General features: G+C 41.8%; 1 protein-coding gene across 5 annotated transcripts in view; it reads right to left on the reverse strand.

Moving 5' to 3' along the window:
* Positions 1-19,068, reverse strand: part of CDK14 (cyclin dependent kinase 14) — a 628,470-nt gene that overhangs the window by 299,941 nt on the left and 309,461 nt on the right. For all 5 annotated transcript variants that reach the window (XM_073677399.1, XM_073677397.1, XM_073677401.1 and 2 more), the window contains one exon: positions 17,804-17,927. In XM_073677399.1, coding sequence (XP_073533500.1) covers positions 17,804-17,927 — 124 coding nt within the window. The remainder of the gene's footprint in view (positions 1-17,803; positions 17,928-19,068) is intronic.

Raw genomic sequence — 19,068 nt, forward strand, 5'->3', positions numbered from 1 at the left:
CGCTGGACCGTTACTCGGTACAGCAGTCCTTGGTCCCAGACCACCCGCTTGAGGTCTGAGTTCGAGGGAGGCTGAGCTGCCTGCTCCTTAAGAGCTTTCAGGCTGTCGTCAGTCTCTAACGCCGCCTGAAACCCCTGACTGGACGTGACCAGAATAGACAAAACTGCCACGTCTTTTGTCAGTTCCCCAGGACCTGTCTCTTGGCCTCGGCCTGACCTGGCAGCCACTTGGTTGGAAGGGGAGAAGCCGCCAGACTCCCGAGGGGCCCCTGGGGCCCGGGTGTCACCACAGCGCGTGACAGAGGCCACGGCCGCTGTGACCGTGGGTAGCGCCCTCTTCTCTTCCGATTCTGACCAAGCATCTGGTCTAAATGGACTACTCTGGCCCTTTGACATCCCGGTTGTGGGGGAACCCTGCCCTGCGGCCTTACCTGAGAGCCCTACCTCTCCTGGGACTGCCCCGCCCGCCATAGCATGCTCCTCTTATGCAGCTGTCTGCCCCATATCTGTCACCTCTGTGACAACCTCACAGGAAGAACTGTTCCAGCCTGCTGGCTGTCCACACTCTAAGGCCTTATCACAGCCAACTTGAATAACCTCCCGACGAGGGGAGAGGGACACAGTACATCACCCACCCTCCCATCCCCATCAGTAGGCATATTAATAACATTAGAAGCAATAGGGGTGGACATGACATTGTCTGGAGAGTTATGCCTTGGGGGTTCAGTGGCCACATAGTGGGACACTAGCCGCCCCAAGTCTCTCCCAAGTAAAACACTCGCGGGAATGTTCGGAGTTAGCCTCACCTCCCGCTCTCCACTCCCGATGCCCCAGTCCGAGCGATGGGCTCGATGCCTCCAATCCCAGAGACAGCAAGAGTCTTCCCAGGTATCAAATTCTGGGGTGACACCAGTTCAGGCCGCACAAGAGTCATCTCAGCGCCGGTGTCTCGCAGTCCCATGGCTCTGGCCTGACCTATGGTGACAGTCTGAAGGTTGTCAAGGGAACTCCCACCACCCCCACACAAAACAGTGGACGGTTTCTGGGATGGGGACGGGCCCTTCTGGCGCTGGGGACACATGGCTTTGAAGTGGTCTGGCTGTCGGCAAAGGTGACACAGTCGGGGATTCCCCATCGGCGTAGAGAGGAAAGCATGGGTAGGTGCCCCCTTGGGCTTGGGGGCAGGGACAGCAGGCACCGCGTTCGTCTAACTCCCTCTCCAGCCGGCAAGTTTCTTGGCCTCTGGATTCCTGTTTGAGTACTCTTCAGCAAGTGTCACTGTTGCAGAGGCCCCCTTTGGCTTCCGGTCACGGAGGTGCTGTTGGAGGTCCTCAGGGCAGTTCCACAGAAACTGCTCAGTCGCGATGAGCTCCTACAGCTGCTGGTGGTGAGCTCCAGTCCCGTGGTCCATTGATCAACGGCTCTCAGTAGGGCTCGCATATGATCAACCCAGCTGTCTGCAGGACTCCGCTGCAGACTTCGGAGCTTCTTCCGGTACGACTCAGGGGTCAGGTTGTACTGCCGGACCAGAGCCTCATAGCTCAGGGTGGTCTCACTGGGCAGGTACCCGAAGATTTCCAGGGCCTTACCCCTAAGGCGAGGGGTTAAGAACCAGACCCACTGGTCCTCAGGCAGATGGTACTGGTGACAGATTTTTTCAAATGCCAGCAAGAACGTGTCCAAGTCCCCTCTTTTGTCCAGCTGGAAGTCCTCCGCCCGTAGCTTCAGGACTCGGATCTCAGGGGACTCGTGACTGGCTGGGAACTGTAGCTGGAGCTGAAGAATATCTTTCTGGTGCTCGCGCTCCCACTGATGTTCCGCCATGAGGGTGTCATAGGTGGCCCTGTCCCCAGCCTGTAGACTCGCAAGGGCAACTTGCATGAGGGGGTCGGGTGGTGGGTGGCCCACTGTGGGACCAACCGCTGGCGACCCTCTCCTTGGGGTGCCTGGGCGGGACTCCCCGCCTTCTGGAGCGACATCGACTTCCACCTCCTCCCTACCATCTGGAGCATTGGACATTTAATTGGTTTTGCTCCTGGTGCTACTGGCCATCCTTGCACGCTACGGTCACTGACACCGAACTGTAACCTGATGCACCCACACACCTTACAGTATTTGCACTCTGTCTAGTGTTGAGCTGGTCTTAAGACTCCAGCAGCAAAAGCTACTACTGGCAGTCTTTACAGTCTGTGAGCATGCGTTCAACACTCACACACACTATTATCTCGATCCAACCCCGCTTGCCACCAATGTGAAGAAACGGCAGCAGGGAGACCCCGCAGAATCCCACCACTGATACCAATGTGAAGAAAAGGCAACAGGGGGACCCCGCAGAATCTCGCTGTTGCCACCGCTTGTGATGGATCCACACCCCGCCTCCCGCCTAACGTCACAGTTACGTCAGATGGAGCACGTGGTACGGACCTGCCCTCTGCAACTACGTGACGTTCCGCACCCCCTCTAGGACGTGTAAGGTCAGATTGGTACAGTTCTGCACAGACAACCCCTGTCCACACGGGTACAGGAAGGCACCAGGGAGTGAGGAGAGGAGGCCCACTCAGTCACTGACGTGGCACCACACTCGACCACAACCATGACAGACTGAGAGGCTCCGTTCACTAGCTCCAGTGAACCAAAGTCTGTTTGGCCTGGGAGAGCTGCCACCAGTTTCTATTTGATATAACGGACTTATATCGGGCTAGAAACCCGCCCTGTAGCGTGTTCGTTGGACCGAACAACAGACGTAAGGTTCGTGGATCGAGATAAAAGCACAGCCCAAGGTTAAATTATATATTTAATCGCCTTAAGGGCACACTAAACAATACACTATATATATAATGGTTATACATACACAGTGGTCAGAGTTGCAAACACAAAAGCATGGGTACAAAAAATCTAAAGCAGTTGTTACAAGTCAGTTACCGGTTTAGATGGAAAGGCCTGTCTTTCGGGGGATGGGCTGCCACATGGGAGGTTTTCGGGCCCTCTGGTTTTTGCAGGACTTTCCCCACACAACTTGACATCCCGACTTCCCTAGGAAAAGACAATAGGCTCTAGCTACAGAGACCTTTAAACTCTCTGGGTCACTCACCCTATTGCCCCCTGCTCAAGCCCAAGTCTCCACCTCAGTTCTCTCCCAGCTACAGATTCCCAAAAACTAAGATGGGCTATACCTCCTTACTGGACGATCCCAGGGAGCCGGTTCTGGTGTCATTGGATCCAGCTGGGCCCCTGCTACGCGTAGAGACCAAAAACACAGTGGCCCTCGGGGCTTCTGAAAGGCTGTGCTGCATATCTCACTATCCTTGCTTGCAGGGCGGTGAAGAAAGGAATAGTGAGATTCTTCATTCTTTTCGGTTTCCAACCAAAAATCTATTTTGTGTATCAGTCGGACGTATCGTCTTCCCATAACTCGCTGTTGAATTATGTAGTTCACACACATGGCGTGGGGGAAGGAAGGGACAAATCCTGTGCAGCTGCTGTGGGATTGGTCACCCCCCTGCTCCTCCGCCCCCTCCGTTCTGCTTGCTGCACAAGTATTCAAAAGTGTTGGATTGCACTGTACATGGAGATCTCTGTAACCCTGCCAAACAGTGTACCGTTAATGACATGGGATTACCTTGAATATCTTCACAGAGACCCACTCCTTAAGAATGGTAACATTTTTTTTTTTTACTGAGGCCCTCCTCTATGTCTCCTCAAAGGGGTATTGGGATGCATCCTAATTTTTGGCAGCCCTTGCAGGCACTGCATACGCAATAACTGTATAGCAGAACCGCTCCTTTATAATGGGAACATTTTTTTTTACTGAGGCCCTCCTCTATGTGGCTTCAAATTGGTATTGGGTTTTTTCCAAAATTTAGGCAGCCGTTGCAGTCACTGCATACGCAATAACTGTATTGCAGAACTGCTCCTTAATAATGGGAAATAATTTTTTTAGATCAGGCCCTCTATGTCTCTTCAAAGGGGTATTAGGATTTTTCCAAATTTTGGGCAGGCTTTGAAGTCACTGAATACGCTATAATAGTATAGGAGACCCGCTCCTTAATAATGGGAACAACAAACCATAGCCAGCTTATGGCCCACTAACAATAGTAAGGGCTGCCTGATGGTCCTATAAAAATAGGCTTTGTGACTTTCAGAGTCCCTCCTTCATAAATGAAACAGTATGTGTCTGATGATGTGTCACACACAACATGGCTAGATGAGGTAGTAAAATGTTAAAATGACATTTATCGGTGAAGGTATTTTTCACTATTGAAAGCAATGCAAAAGTGCAAAAACGCTCCATGTGAACATAGCCTAAGGTGTGGAGGAGCATTTTTTGGGGGGGTTATTTATTTTGCCTTACGTGCAAGTCATTACCCTGGAAAGGATGTTCCTTAACATTTTTTCCAGGAAAATCCATTTTGGTTTTGTTTTATTGTGAGTCCATAAAAGTGGCGTAATACTCTGACAACATTGTTCCCAGCAGTGACCTGGGAGTCAGAGATGCTTCCAGGGGTCTTCCTCATGCTGTCCCCATGTCATTTGAGCACTGTTCCCATCGATTTCGGCAATTTTTAGATCCCATGCAGACTTCTGGGGTGATCGGGGGACCCCGGAAAAATGCTCAAGTTTCCTATAGACTTACATTGGGCTCGTTGCTCGAGTCGAGCACCCGAGCAGTACAATTTGCTTGACTCGAGCAACGAGCACCCGAGCATTTTAGTGCTCGCTCATCAATATATTTTGACTTGACAACCACTTTAATTCTCATAATTCACTTACACAATTATTTTTACGGAAATGTAAACATTTTTTGTACAAAAAGTTCCCAGACAAATAAAACTAACCTGATGACGTTAAACTTATTTTTAAAGAAGCAACATTTACAATAATTGGGGAAAAAAACATGATGGTAAAACATAGAACTAGAGTTCATTATTTTATTGGAGACTAGAGGGGAAAGAAAAAAAAAAACATTTTTTTTTTCATGTGAAAAGTTAATTTTGTTTGAGATTTCCACTCCAGGCGGCAGACAATATAATAACCTGATTGTCACTCAACATACACATGATAGACTTCTTCCACCTCCGCGGCTGCCAAGACTTAGATACAAACAATGAGCTACCAAACCAATTATCCAGTCTTTTTTACACCTCTGCAGTCTTTATTTTATGGGTAGTAAGAATTTTGCATGAATTGGCCTCCTAGATGATACACATTCTCGCCAATTACACGACACTACAATAGGCACAATACACAAAAAGAGAGCGTGCAACACAAAAAGGCAAAAGCTGCTGTCAATTCTCATCGGAAGGCAACAATTCTGAAGAGGACTGCACCAAAACCAGAGAAGTACTTAAGAAAATCCTTGAAATGTGACATTCATTTAATTATTTGCCTCTCTGGTTTTTAAAGTTTATTTAAAAGACTGTCAAAAATACTGGAAAAAAAAAGAGACAATGTCAAACCACACCTGTACTCTCCAATTAATATTTCTTGGTAACTATAACAATTACATTTAAAAAAAAAAAAATGAAATTTCAAAATAGAACATTGAAGTTTTATAAGATTTAGCATTAAAAGTTTGTTAAAAAAAATGAAAAAAAAAAAAAAAAACTTTTTACATTTCGTATTTTTTTTACATTTAAATTTAAAGAAAAATGTTCAGCCCAGTTTAATTTTTACCAGGTAAAAATAAATAAAATAATAATAATATAAATGACTGCCTTAAAACGGAAAATAATAGACTTTCCAAAAACATCTTTACAGCAACATAGAAAAGATAAAAAAAAAAAAATACTATACTTTTTTCTTATGGAAAATAAAATGAAATTTTCCTGGCATTGGTTATGAGGAGCGTATGTGACATGACCAGTAGACACCCAGCGCCGTATTCACGAGAGATCTGGGTCAATTAGAGAGGCGTTAAATAATAAATTTAACCTTTGTGTGATATTGAGAGGCCGTCATTAGCAGATCTCCGCAGGTCCCTCTGTGGCACTGAGCTTTCTGCTACCTGTCATGATTTGATATATGACCTCTTATTTAAGGAGACCACCGAGTATATACCCTTGTCAGTGTATATGCCTGTCGACAGCTCTTCATATATAAAGTCGAAGATTATTATTATTATGGACCTTTAGAAATGTGAATGATTTAAGAAAAAAAAATTAAATGTAAAAAAAAAAAAAAAAGATACACTGATACATTTAACTTATTTAATAAAAGTTACATTTTATTACAATAGAATCAAAAGTTATATTGTACAAAAAAAAGCACACAAAATACAAAAAGACAGGAGACATACTCCTTGTTTTCTCCTGAGTTATTACAATTGCATATGGAGTTTGACCATGGGTTTGCTAAGGGCAACTGTGCCTCTTGGTTTCCCTAGTATATATAATTTGCCAGATCTGGGGTTATATTTATTTAACTTATTTAGTTGGAATAAAGAAATATAAAATAAAATAAATAATAATAATGTACTATTAATTATTATTATTATTACTATTATTAATATGCACCTTAAGAAATAATGTATTATTAATTCTTAATAATAATGATAATAAAGAATTAATAATAATACATCATTATAATTAGATTTTATTTTACATTTCTTTATTCCAACTAAGTAAATAAAATGTATCAGTTTATCTATTTTTATTTTTTACCTTTAACTCCTTCTCGACATAGTAAATATACATAGTCGTCGGGAAGGACAGGCTGTGCGCGTGGGATCGCTGACGGGTGTCAGCTGATTCTGACAGCTGACACCGGGACTCAGTGGCCGGAGCGGTGCCCACACCGTTCCTGCCACTTTAATCTGCTAAATGCTGCGATCGCAGCATTTAGCGTGCAGGCAGAGGGGCTGCATAGGGAAGAAAGCCCCTCTGCCCTTGGATCAGAGACCCTGCGACGTCATCACGGGGTCCGATCATTGCCATGGTGACCCGATGTCATCATGACTACATCCGGGTCACCAGAGCTAGCAAAGTTGCTAGATCACGCGTAGTGCATGATGTAGCACCTTTGTGTGTCAGTGCAGCACTGACAGTTTATAAGGCATAGGAATGCTCATGCATCCCTGTGCTTTATAAGCAATCAGGCTGAAAAATAAAGTGAAAGTCCTAAAGTGAAAGTCCCATACTGGGACAAAGCAGAAAAGTAGAAAAAAGTGAAAAAATATTTGTAAAAATATTTTTAAAAAATCACTAAATAATATAAAATAAAATATATTATACCCATAAATAAATATTTTTATGAAAAAAAAAAAAAAAGTACACATATTTGGCGGCGCCGCATCCGGAACAACCTGACCTATAAAACTGTCTCACTATTTAACCCCTTCAGTGAACAACGTAAAAATAAAATAAAAATTTGAGGCAAAAAACGATGCTTTGTCATGATACCGCTGAACAAAAAGTGGAATAAAACACGATCAAAAAGACGAATGTAAATAAAAATGGTACCGCTGAAAATGTCATCTTGTCCCATAAAAAAAGAAGCCGCCATACAGCTCCATCAGCGGAAAAATAAAAAAGTTACAGCTCTCAAGAATAAAGCGATGCAAAAACAATTATTTTTTCTATAAAATAGTTTTTATTGTGTAAAAGAGCCAAAACATAAAAAAAAAAAAAGATATAGATGTGGTACCGCTGTAAACGTACTGACGTGAAGAATAACGCTGCCTTATCAATTTTACCACACGCAGAACGGCATAAAAAAACAACCAAAAAAACAATTCCTGAATTACTGGTTTTTGTTCATTCTGCCTACCAAAAATCAGAATAGAAAGCGATCAAAAAATGTCACGTTCCCGAAAATGGTACCAATAAAAACATCAACTCGCCCAGCAAAAAACAAGCCCTTACATTACTATGTCGGCGGAAATATGTAAAAATGATAGCTCTTAAAATATGGCGATGAAAAAACTAGTTTTTGCAACAACAAATAACGTCTTTTAGTGTGTGACAGCTGGCAAACATAAAAACCCGATATGAATCTGGTATCGCTGTAATCGCACTGACCCGAAGAATAAAGTCGTCTAATCACTTATACCACACGAGAAATGGCAGAAAAAATAAATACAACCAATTCTTCACCTGCTGTTTTGTTCATTCTGCCTCCCAAAGATCGCAGTAAGGCTTGGCTCACATTTATCCTGCGCTCTGCGCTGAGCGCTTACACCGGGGTTTCTGTGTGAATCTTTCAAATATGTGATTCAGAGTATTCTGCCTGTGATCTGCTCCAGGTGGTTTGCTAGTTTCCTGCTCTGCCCTGCAGACTTGTTTGGATCTCTGTTACCTGCTCTCAGAGACTCTGCTGCATTCAGTTGTTACCAGTATTCCTCCTTCTCCTGGCTGCTCCTGCTGCTACCTCTGAGCCTCAGTCTTCACCTGCATTCTGCTAACAAGAATAAACCGGACGCCCCGCTACCCTCCGCGAGCAGGAAGCAGGCACCTCTACACTTCCGCTGCTACCGGAGCCTCCGGCCGGGACTCCGAACGTAGTGCTACAGAATCCAGCTCCACAGTCTTCACCATCAGGTCAGTGCCATACGACCTATCAGTACCTCCAACAAGGGGAGACGCAAGAATCAACGTGCCTGCAACAACAGCGGCCACTTCCGCTATACCAGGTACACCAGCACACACTGTGCCCGCCACAGCAGAGCTTTTTCTTTTACTCGTCGATGCCTGTTATGATGAACTTTGTTGTTTAAACATATACTGGATGCAGTCCATATCGTACCAGCCTTAACCCAGGTTGGTCTCTTATAACCTGAATATCCTCCGGCACTTACATTTATCTATATCTCCTGAGATATATATATACCTATACTTAACCATTATTGTTTATATCTGGCCCAACCAGGTAGGACATCAAACAGCCACGTTACCTACGCAGAACCCATACCTTACAGCCACCTGTTACACCTTTCCACTAAGGTAATACGCCCAGCACTGGGAGTCTGTCTGCTACCGTTTGGGTCCTTTTCCTAACACTACTGTGTCCCGACAGATCTTTAGTCCAGACCGTCTCTTCGGAGCGTCACTAAACGCCACGTTCACACCTACACCGCAACTAGGTATTCTCGATATATATCTAATTTAGCTACTTTACTCCCATAATTACAGGCCTACTTTAACCCTTTCCCTCTCCTTCCCTCCTAGGTTTCCATCATTTAACCATTCCCTGGAGCCTACTCCCAGCAAGACTACCACCAATCCAATTTTATTTATTTTTTACTGTGCTCTTATATTACTCTTAGGAGGCCAGCTAACCCCATTGATCATACCTGAATTATATCAATTTTAATGCTTCATTTTTTTAACTATTTACCAATAAATATTTATATTTTAATAATTTTGGTCACAGTTCATTTTTAATCACCTAGACCAGCGCAGATACCTCATTTCTGTTTCAAATATGTGATTCAGATGCAACCCCCAGTGGAAGATTTCCTGCAATGAGGCAGATAGAGGGATTGTGGACGGCATCTGACCTGTGATCCAGCAGTAACTGTCTTTTAAGCCGTGAATAAAATTTCCAGTCGGCCACAGTTTTGTGCACCTCTGAAAAGAAGGACACAGCTGAACAGAGGCCAGACAAAGTCCAGAGTAACTCTGCTGCCTCATCATAGTGAATGGACCCCTTGGGGGTTTCATTTGAATCACGTAATTTGGAGATTTAGATGGAAATCCCGATATAAGTGCTAAGCGTAGAGCGCAGGATAAATGTGATCCAAAATGTTATGTAAAATGTTCTTAACAAAAGCTTCAAAGCAATCCACAAAAAAATCAAGTCCCCACTCAGGTCCGTCATCTGTCAATGGAAACGTAGGGGCTTCCATGTTACTAGTAGCACAAAGGCTCTGGAAAAGCGCTACTACTCCTCGCCCCCCCAAAAGAAATTCAGCAAATTCTGCATTCCCAGATCCAAATGACCCCCCCTGCCTTCTGATCTCCAGTCTGCCTAAAAAGCAGTTAGCGTCCACATGTTTGGCATTCCTGTAGCGATGAGAGCCCGCCTAATTTACAGGTGCATGTCTCCGGGAGCATGAGCTGGGCATACTGGTCACTATTACAACATACTGGTCACTACAACGGCAGTTTGCAATTTTCACTCAGCAACATCCTCTACTGCTTGTTTCTGGAAAACACCCATGGAGTCAAAATCATCACTACATCTGTAGATAAATTCCCAAAGGGGTATAATTTCCAAAATGGAGTCGCTTGAGAGGGGATTCTGCTCCTCTACAATATAGGGTCTCTGTATATGGAGTCCGCATACTATTCTAGAATAATCTACACTCCAGGAGGCAAATAGAACTCAGTCTCTCCTGAGTCTCACCGAGTGTCTAAGCAGTACTGTACATACACGTATGGGATGTATTTCTACATTCAGCAGAAATTGTGGGACAAATGTTGGTGGTATTTTTACCCATTTTCCTGTGTGAAAATGTAAAATCTGGGACTAAAGCTAAATTTTGGTGGTAAAAATGTAATTATTTTTTTCTTCACCGCCCAATGGTATAACATTCTGTGACCCACCTGTAGAGTCAATATGATCACTGCACCCCTAGATTAATTCATTGAGAGGTGTAGTTTGTAAAATGAGATCTCTTAGGAGGGGTTCCGCAGTTCTGGCACCTCAGAGGCCCTGCCAATGTTACAAAGGGACCCTCAAACCATTCCAGCAAAATCTGAACTTCAATGTTGAGCTTCTTCCCTTCTGAGCTTTGCACTGTGCATCAAAAGTAGTTTTCGACAACATATGGTGTATCGGCATACACAGGAAAAATTGCACAACAAATTTTGGGGTCCATTTCCTCCTGCTATCCTTGTGAAAATTAAAAACATTGGGGCTAAAACAGCATATTTGTGGGAAAAATATACTTTTTTCATTTTTACAGATCCACGTTGTAAAATTCTGTGAAGCACCTGTGGGTTCACGGTGCACACCACAAATCTGAATAAATTCCTTGAGAGGTCTAGTTTCCAAAATGGTGTCACTTGTGGGGGGTTTCCACTGTTAAGCTCCCCAAACGCGACATGGTGCCCGCTAATTATTCCAGTAATTTTTACATTCACAAAGTCAAATGGCGCTCCTTCCTTTCCGAGCCCAGCCGTGTACCCAAACAGTGGTTTTCGACCACATATGGGGTATCTGCTTACTCAGGAGAAATTTCACAACAAATTGTATAAAGAATCCAGTAAAATGGTGACCGACAGGGCTAAAGTTACAGCACACTGATGGATTTGTATGAACCAAATCCTCAATTTTTTTTATATATATATTTTGGTAATTCCAAACTTTAGGGGAAATTCATAACAAATTTGATTTCTTACAAATTGATTTGCTAATCTCCAGAATTAGGCAGGTAGAGATTTGCGCGACAGAATAATGTGAAGAGTGGCACTAGGACAGGAGAATATAATTTAGTATTTTTAACCCCTTCCTGGCCCTGATGGGTTTTTTTGCTTTGGCGTCTGGAGAGACCTTAGAGCATGATAGACGATTTTTATTCGACCACATCAAGCCATCTGGACAATTTAAGCAAATCAGCCCAAAACTAATTTCTAGAGATTGTCTCGTCTCCAGGTGATGCACACAAATTATTGGTGGCCCCATCGTTAAAGCTGGTAGTCAAGACTTTAGTCTGTCCAAAAAAAAAAAATAAATAAATTATAATGTAATTTCATGCAAGGGTGAAAAATCATTTCCTTCATCCATTTTTCAATATAGCGGGCAGGAAATAATGGTCCGATCAACACAAGAGAGTCCTATGGGATTTGGAGACAATGGCAGAGAATATGCTCCGAGGAGTCTCCTCGTCTCGTAGATTAGCCTGTTCTGCATGTATGGAGAGTGATCATTGCAGATGGACTTGCCTATAATCCCACAAGACCTGAACACTGCGCGTGACCTTTAAATATACACTGTCAATAAATGGCCATTAGGCTTGTCCCAGGTCATTACATCTGACACCGCCGTACAGTGTAAATACACAAAGCAGCAAAAAACCAATAAGGAGATACAAATCCCAGATGTGACCGGGGGGGGGGGGGGGGGGTTGCTACTCTAAATTTATTAATGTTAATAGATGAAGTAAATCAGTCTGGGATAGCGGGTCCGAAAGGAACCATTTTTAGCAAAACTGCTCCAACTTGAAAAAAAAAAAAAGTATGATGTAATTACTCTGGAACGCTTCAGCGGATCCCACTGATTCTGAGATTGTTTTTTTTCGTGACAGATTGTACTTCATGATAGTTGTAAAATTTCTTCGATATCACTTGCGTTTCTTTGTGAAAAACAAAGCAAATTTGGCAAAAATTTCAAAAATTTAGAAATTTTCAAACTTAGTTTTTATGCCCTTAAATCAGAGAGATATGTCACACAAAATAGTTAATAAATAACATTTCCAACATGTCTACTTTACATCAGCACAATTTTTTAAACATTTATTTTTTTTTGTTAGAAAGTTATAAGGGTTAAAAGCTGACAAGCGATTTCTCATCTTTCCAACAAAATTTACAAAACCATTTTTTTCAGGGACCACATCACATTTGAAGTGACTTTGAGGGGTCTATATAACAGAAAATACGCAAACGTGACACCATTCTAAAAACTGCACCCCTCAAGGTGCTCAAAACTACATTCAAAAAGTTTATTAACCCTTGAGGTGCTTCACAGGAATTTTTGAAATATAGAAAAAAAATGAACATTTAACTTTTTTCAATTTTTTTTACTTTAGACACAATTTTTTTATTTTCACAAAAGTAACAGAAAAAAATGGACCCCAAAATTTGTTGTGCAATTTCTCCTGAGCACACAGATACCCCATATGTGAGGGAAAACCACTGTTTGGGAGCACGGCAGGGTTCAGAAGGGAAGGAGCGCCATTTGACTTTTTGAATATAAAATTTGCTGGAATAATTAGTGGTCACAATGTCGCGTTTGGAGAGCCCCTGATGTGCCTAAACAGTGGAAATCCCCCCACAAAGTGACACCATTTTGGAAACTAGACCCCTAAAGGAATGTATCTAGATGTATTGTGAGCATCTTGAACTCCCAGGTGCTTCACAGAAGTTTATAACATTGAGCTCTGAAAATAAAAAAATCACATTTTTCTTACAAAAATTTAATTTTAGCCCCAATTGTTTATTTTCACAAGGGTAACAAGAGAAATTGTACCATACAATTTGTTGTCCAATTTCTTCCATATGTGGGGGAAAACTACTGTTTGGGCGCACGGCAGGGCTCAGAAAGGAAGAAATGACATTTTGGAACGCAGACTTTGATGGAATGGTCTGCGGGTGTTTGGAGAGCCCCTGATGTATCTAAACAGTGGAAACCCCCAACAAGTGACCCCATTTTGGAAACTAGACCCCTCAAGGAATTTATCTAGACATGTGGTGAGCACCTTGAACACCCAGGTGCTTTACAGAATTTTACAACTTTGATCTGTGAAAATGAAAAAATATATTTTTCCCACAAAAATTTTGTTTTAGCCCCAAATTTTTGCATTTTCACAAGGTTAGCAGGAGAAAATTGATCCCCAAAATTTGTTGTGCAATTTATCCTGAGTATACCAATACACCATATGTGGTCGAAAACGACTTTTTAGGCACAGTGCAAAGCTCAGAAGGGAAGAAGCGCCATATTGGAGTTCAGATTTTTCTGGAATGGTTTGAGGGTGCCATGTTACATTGGCAGAGCCCCTGAGGTGCCAGAACAACAGAAACCCCCATATGTGATCTTACAATCTACACACCCCAATGAATTCATCTAGGGGTGCAGTGATCATATTGACACCACATGTGCCTCATAGAATTTTATACCATTGGGTGGTGAATATAGAATAAATTACATTTTTACCATTAAAATTTCGTTTTAGCCCCAAGTTTTTAATTTTTCTAAGGGCTAATAAAATAAATTTTTACAACAAACTGAGGTCCATTTTTTCCTGAGATTGCCAATACCATGTAATCGGGAAATACTGTTCAGGCACAGTGCAAAGCTCAGAAGGAAAGGAGCGCCATATTATAGTGCAGATGCCATGGCCCACTGGGAGAGCCCCTGAGGTGCCAGAACAGCAGAACTCCCCCCCCATAAGTGACTCCATTTTACAAACTACACCTCTCAATGAATTCATCTAGAGCTGCAGTGATCATATGGACACCACAGGTGAGTAACAGAATTTAATACCTTTGGGCAGTGAAGAAAAAATAACATTTTTATCAACAAAATTTTGTTTTAGCCCCAGGTTTTACATTTTTACACGGGGAAGTGGGTAAAAATGGCACCAGAATTTGTCCTACAATTTCTGCTGAATGTGGCAAACTAAAAAACTAGTGTGGTACCCAATTAATTAGGTGATAAGTAGCAGAGGGGTAAAACATTTAACTTTATTAGAAATTATTAAAATCAAACCCAAAGTGCAATATGTGCACCACATGTATAAAATACACTCTGATGTACTAAGAACAGGTATAAATTATACCAATAGGGCTAAAGTTGTCCCCAAAATTTTGGGGCAAATGAGACCCTTACTAAATATGATCCTATACCGTAAATATGCCCACTCTGTGAAGGTGAGAGGGTAGAGTCCTTGTTTAGATGAACTCTGCAACCAGATCATATCAGTTAACAGGATTCCAAGCCAGATGTAAGACACAGGCGGCGCCAAGCTCATTATGCGGTGTCTACACTCTATATGGCCATATGGAACCGACAAGACTGAGTTAGTACATTGTAGATCAGCCAAACAAATAATTGGTACTCTTTCTATACCACAATGTATGGTGGAATCATTTATGTGTGGTTTTGTGTATAATTGAACCACCGTTGATAAGGTTTGCCTCAAATCCAATTATTTGTTTGGCTGATCTACAATGTACTAACTCAGTCTTGTCGGTTCCATATGGCCATATAGAGTGTAGACACCGCATAATGAGCTTGGCACCGCCTGTGTCTTACATCTGGCTTGGAATCCTGTTAACTGATATGATCTGGTTGCAGAGTTCATCTAAACAAGGACTCTACCCTCTCACCTTCACAGAGTGGGCATATTTACGGTATAGGATCATATTTAGTAAGGGTCTCATTTGCCCCAAAATTTTGGGGACAACTTTAACCCTATTGGTATAATTTATACCTGTTCTTAGGACATTAGAGTGTATTTTATACATGTGGTGCACATATTGCACTTTGGGTTCGATTTTAATAATTTCTAATAAAGTTCAATTTTTTACCTCTCTGAATGCCTCAATACCCCATATGTGGCTGTACAGTACTGCTTAGCCAGACTCGGAAGGGACGGAGAGCTATTTGCCTCCTGAAGCGCAGATTTTCCTAGAATAGTTTGCGGACTCCATATACAGAGCCCCTAAGTGCTAGAAGAGCAGAATTCCCCTCAAGTGACCCCATTTTGGAAATTATACCAGTTTGGGAATTTATCTACAGATGTAGTGACGATTTTGACTCCATGGTTGTTTCCCAGGAACAAGCAGCAGTGGATGTTGTTGAGTGAAGATTGCAAACTGCCGTTGTAGTGACCAGTATGTTGCAGTGACCAGTACGTTGTGCCCAGCTCGTACTTCTGGAGACACGCATCTGTAAATTAGGTGGGCTCTCATAGCTACAGAAATGCCAGACATGTGGACGCTAACTGCAGTTTAGGCACACACTGAAGGGAGGGGTGGCATTTGGATTTAGGAGCGCAGAGTTCGCTGGATTTCTTTTGGAGGACGAGGAGCCATAGCGCTTTTCTAGAGCCTTTGTGCTACCAGTAATGTGGAAGCCCCTTATATTTCTGTTAACAGTTGACGGACCTGAGTGAGGCATTGCTTTTTTTGTGGATTGAGTTGAAACTTTTGTTGGGAACATTTTACATAACATTTTAGATCAAATTTATCCTGCGCTCTATGCTGAGCACTTACATCGGGGTTTCCATCTAAATCTCCGAATGAGGTTATTCAGATGAACCCCCGAGGGATCCATTCACTATAATGAGGCAGCAAAGTTACACTGCACTTTGTCTGGCCTCTGTTCAGCGGCACAAAACTGTGGCCGACGGCACTTTTATGCATGCCTAAAAATACGGACACCACCGGATTACAGGTCAGACGGCGTCCACAATGTCTCCATCTGCCTCATTATAGGGAATCTTCCACCGGAGGTTCCCTCTGAATCACGTATTTCAGAGATTTACACAGAAACCCCAGTGAAAGCGCTCAGCGCAGGATTTATGTGAGCCGAGCGATCTTTGGGAGGCAGAATGAACAAATCAGCAGCAGGTGAGGAATTGGATTTATTATTTTTGCAGTTCCTCATGCAGTTTAACTGATTAGACGACTTTATTCTTCTAGTCGGTGCGATTACTGCAATACCAGATTTACATCAGGTTTTTAGGTTTGGCAACTGTCACACACTAAGAGACTCTTTTTTTTTGTGTTGCAAAAACTATTTTTTGTATCGCCATATTTTGAGAGCTATAATTTTTACACATTTCTGCCGACAGAGTCATGTGAGGACTTGTTTTTTTGCGGGATGAGTTGACGTTTTTATTGGTACCATTTTCGGGCATGTGACATTTTTTGATCGCTTTCTATTCCAATTTTTGGGAGGCAGAATAAACAAAAACCAACAATTCAGGAATTGTTTTTTTTTTTTTTTACGCCATTCCATGTGTGGTGAAATTGATAAAGCAGCTTTATTCTTCGGGTCAGTACGTTTACAGCGGTATTGCATTTATATAGTTTTTTAGTTTTTGGTGCTTTTACACAATAAAAGCAATTTAGAGAAAAAAATTATTATTTTTTCAACTCTGTGTTCTGAGAGCTGTAACTTTTTTATTTTTCGGCTGATGGAGCTGTATGGCGGCTTGTTTTTTGCGAGACAAGATGACGTTTTCAGCTGTACCATTTTTATTTACATTCGTATTTTTGATTGTATTTTATTCCAGTTTTTGCTTGGTTGTATGATGGAAAGGCATCATTTTTTGCTCCGTTTTTTATTTATTTTTACTTACCAATCAGGACGTACTGAGTACTTCCAAGGTCGGTAAGGGATTAAAGGGGTTCAGGACAACCAATGTTCATGCTCTTATTCTGATTGGCTTGTGTTATCAATCGTAAAAGGTGACATGTAATATTACATTCCTACAGTAGTCACCACTACAGGAGGAATTATCAGCCAGTAGCATATTTCCCAAGATAGATAGAGATAAGGGATAGATAGATAGATAGATAGATAGATAGATAGATAGATAGATAGATAGATAGATAGAGAAAATATAGATAGATATAGATAAGGAAAAGATGGATAGATAAATAATAGATAGATAAGGAAAATATAGATAGATAAATAGATATATATAGATAAGGAAAAAATAGATAGATCGATAGATAGATCGATAGATAGATAGATAGATAGATCGATAACAGGTAGATAAGGAAAATATAGATAGATAAATAGATAGATAGAGATAAGGAAAAGATAGATAGATAATAGATAGATAAGGAAAATATAGATAGATAAATAGATAGATAAAGATAAGGAAAAAATAGATGGATGGATGGATAGATAGATAGATAGATAGATAAGAGATGGTTTGATGTAAAACAACCTTAAATAAAAAGGCATTTTTTATCTAATGTTTTGTAAAGTGTCTGAGTTTTCTGTTCTCTATAGACGATTGTTACATTTTCAGATAACCATTAACAAACTAAAATAAATGATACATTGTGCGAAGAACATATAAAAATCAATACAGCCCTGTCGCTTCTTCATCTGTGTAATCATCTCCTTACCGAAGTCGGCCAGCTTCAGCTCCCCTGTATCACTGATGAGAAGGTTCTGTGGCTTCAGGTCTCGGTGCAGTATATGGCCTTGGTGAATGTAGGACAGTCCTCGCAGCAATTGAAATAAAAATAACTGCAAGAGAAAAAGAGGAGCAAAGTCTGTAAAGCTTCTAAGTGTACAAAAATATATACGTGTTTGTTATTAAAAATATATAAAACTCCTCAATCACAATGTGAATTAACAAGTAAAAACACAAAAACTTTGAGCTAACAGTGACGTTCCGCCTCTTACAAGTCACCGCTGCACTTTTTAGGTCCAACATTCTGATTCATTTTTTATTTAATCTTTCCAGGGGCCTGTGCTCTATATCCCCTGCATAAACATATTGTTAAAATAATGGTCCCAGGTAATAACTATCTGACAACTAGGATTGTGTTCCCAACGGTATGGAGCGGCTGAATCACGGGCGGCCACAGCTCTCATTTAACAGAGGACAAAGAACTCAACTTCTTGCGATCAATGATCAATCTCATGGCTCAGATCCTGTAAATAGGAAATACATTTTGATTCTGTTAACACCCCTTAAAATGATAAAATTCTGATAGCCTGCAACTGCCACAAGAGGGAGCAGTCTGCGTACAGAATCATTATTGCATTCAATGTAAAACTTAGTTCAGGGTTGGACAGTTATTTCATAACCTGCAGGATACATGACTTTTATAAACAATGTGCACTCCTAATTTAGAGGGAATCGGTCTTAAAAAATGGTATTTACTTGCAGCCATAGTAAAACTCTGCAGTAAATACTGCTTTAAATATATGTGGCTTTCTAAATGGAAGTGCAGCTGCAGGGAGAAAATGAAGCTAGATTCTCTCTGCTTGCACCGGGATCTGAAAGAAGTCAGCACTAGCTACAGAGTGTGTTCGCTGTAGTCCTTCCTCTGCACCTTTTCGGACATTCTGTTCTGCACGCACGCTGCAGACCAGGCTGTCAGTCAAGCAGCAGGGAGGAGTGACTACAAGCACGCACAATTTGTAGTGAGCGCTGACTTTTAACAGCCCCCAATTCTGGCCCAATGACTGGAAGTGAGCAGCTGCAGGGAGAATATAGCTTCATTTTCTCCCTGCAGCTGCAATTCCAATTAGAAAGATACATATATTTAAAGCAGTATTTAACCTAAATGCTGTTGTTAGAAACTGGAAAACCCTTGAAATAAAAAGCACACAAAACAGAATGAGCTACATCTTCTACAGAAAGAAAACCAGTCTAAAT

The sequence above is a fragment of the Phyllobates terribilis genome, unplaced genomic scaffold (genome assembly GCF_046119375.1).
Source record: "Phyllobates terribilis strain yellow unplaced genomic scaffold, ASM4611937v1 Scaffold_4__5_contigs__length_816908805, whole genome shotgun sequence".
Taxonomy (NCBI): domain Eukaryota; kingdom Metazoa; phylum Chordata; class Amphibia; order Anura; family Dendrobatidae; genus Phyllobates; species Phyllobates terribilis.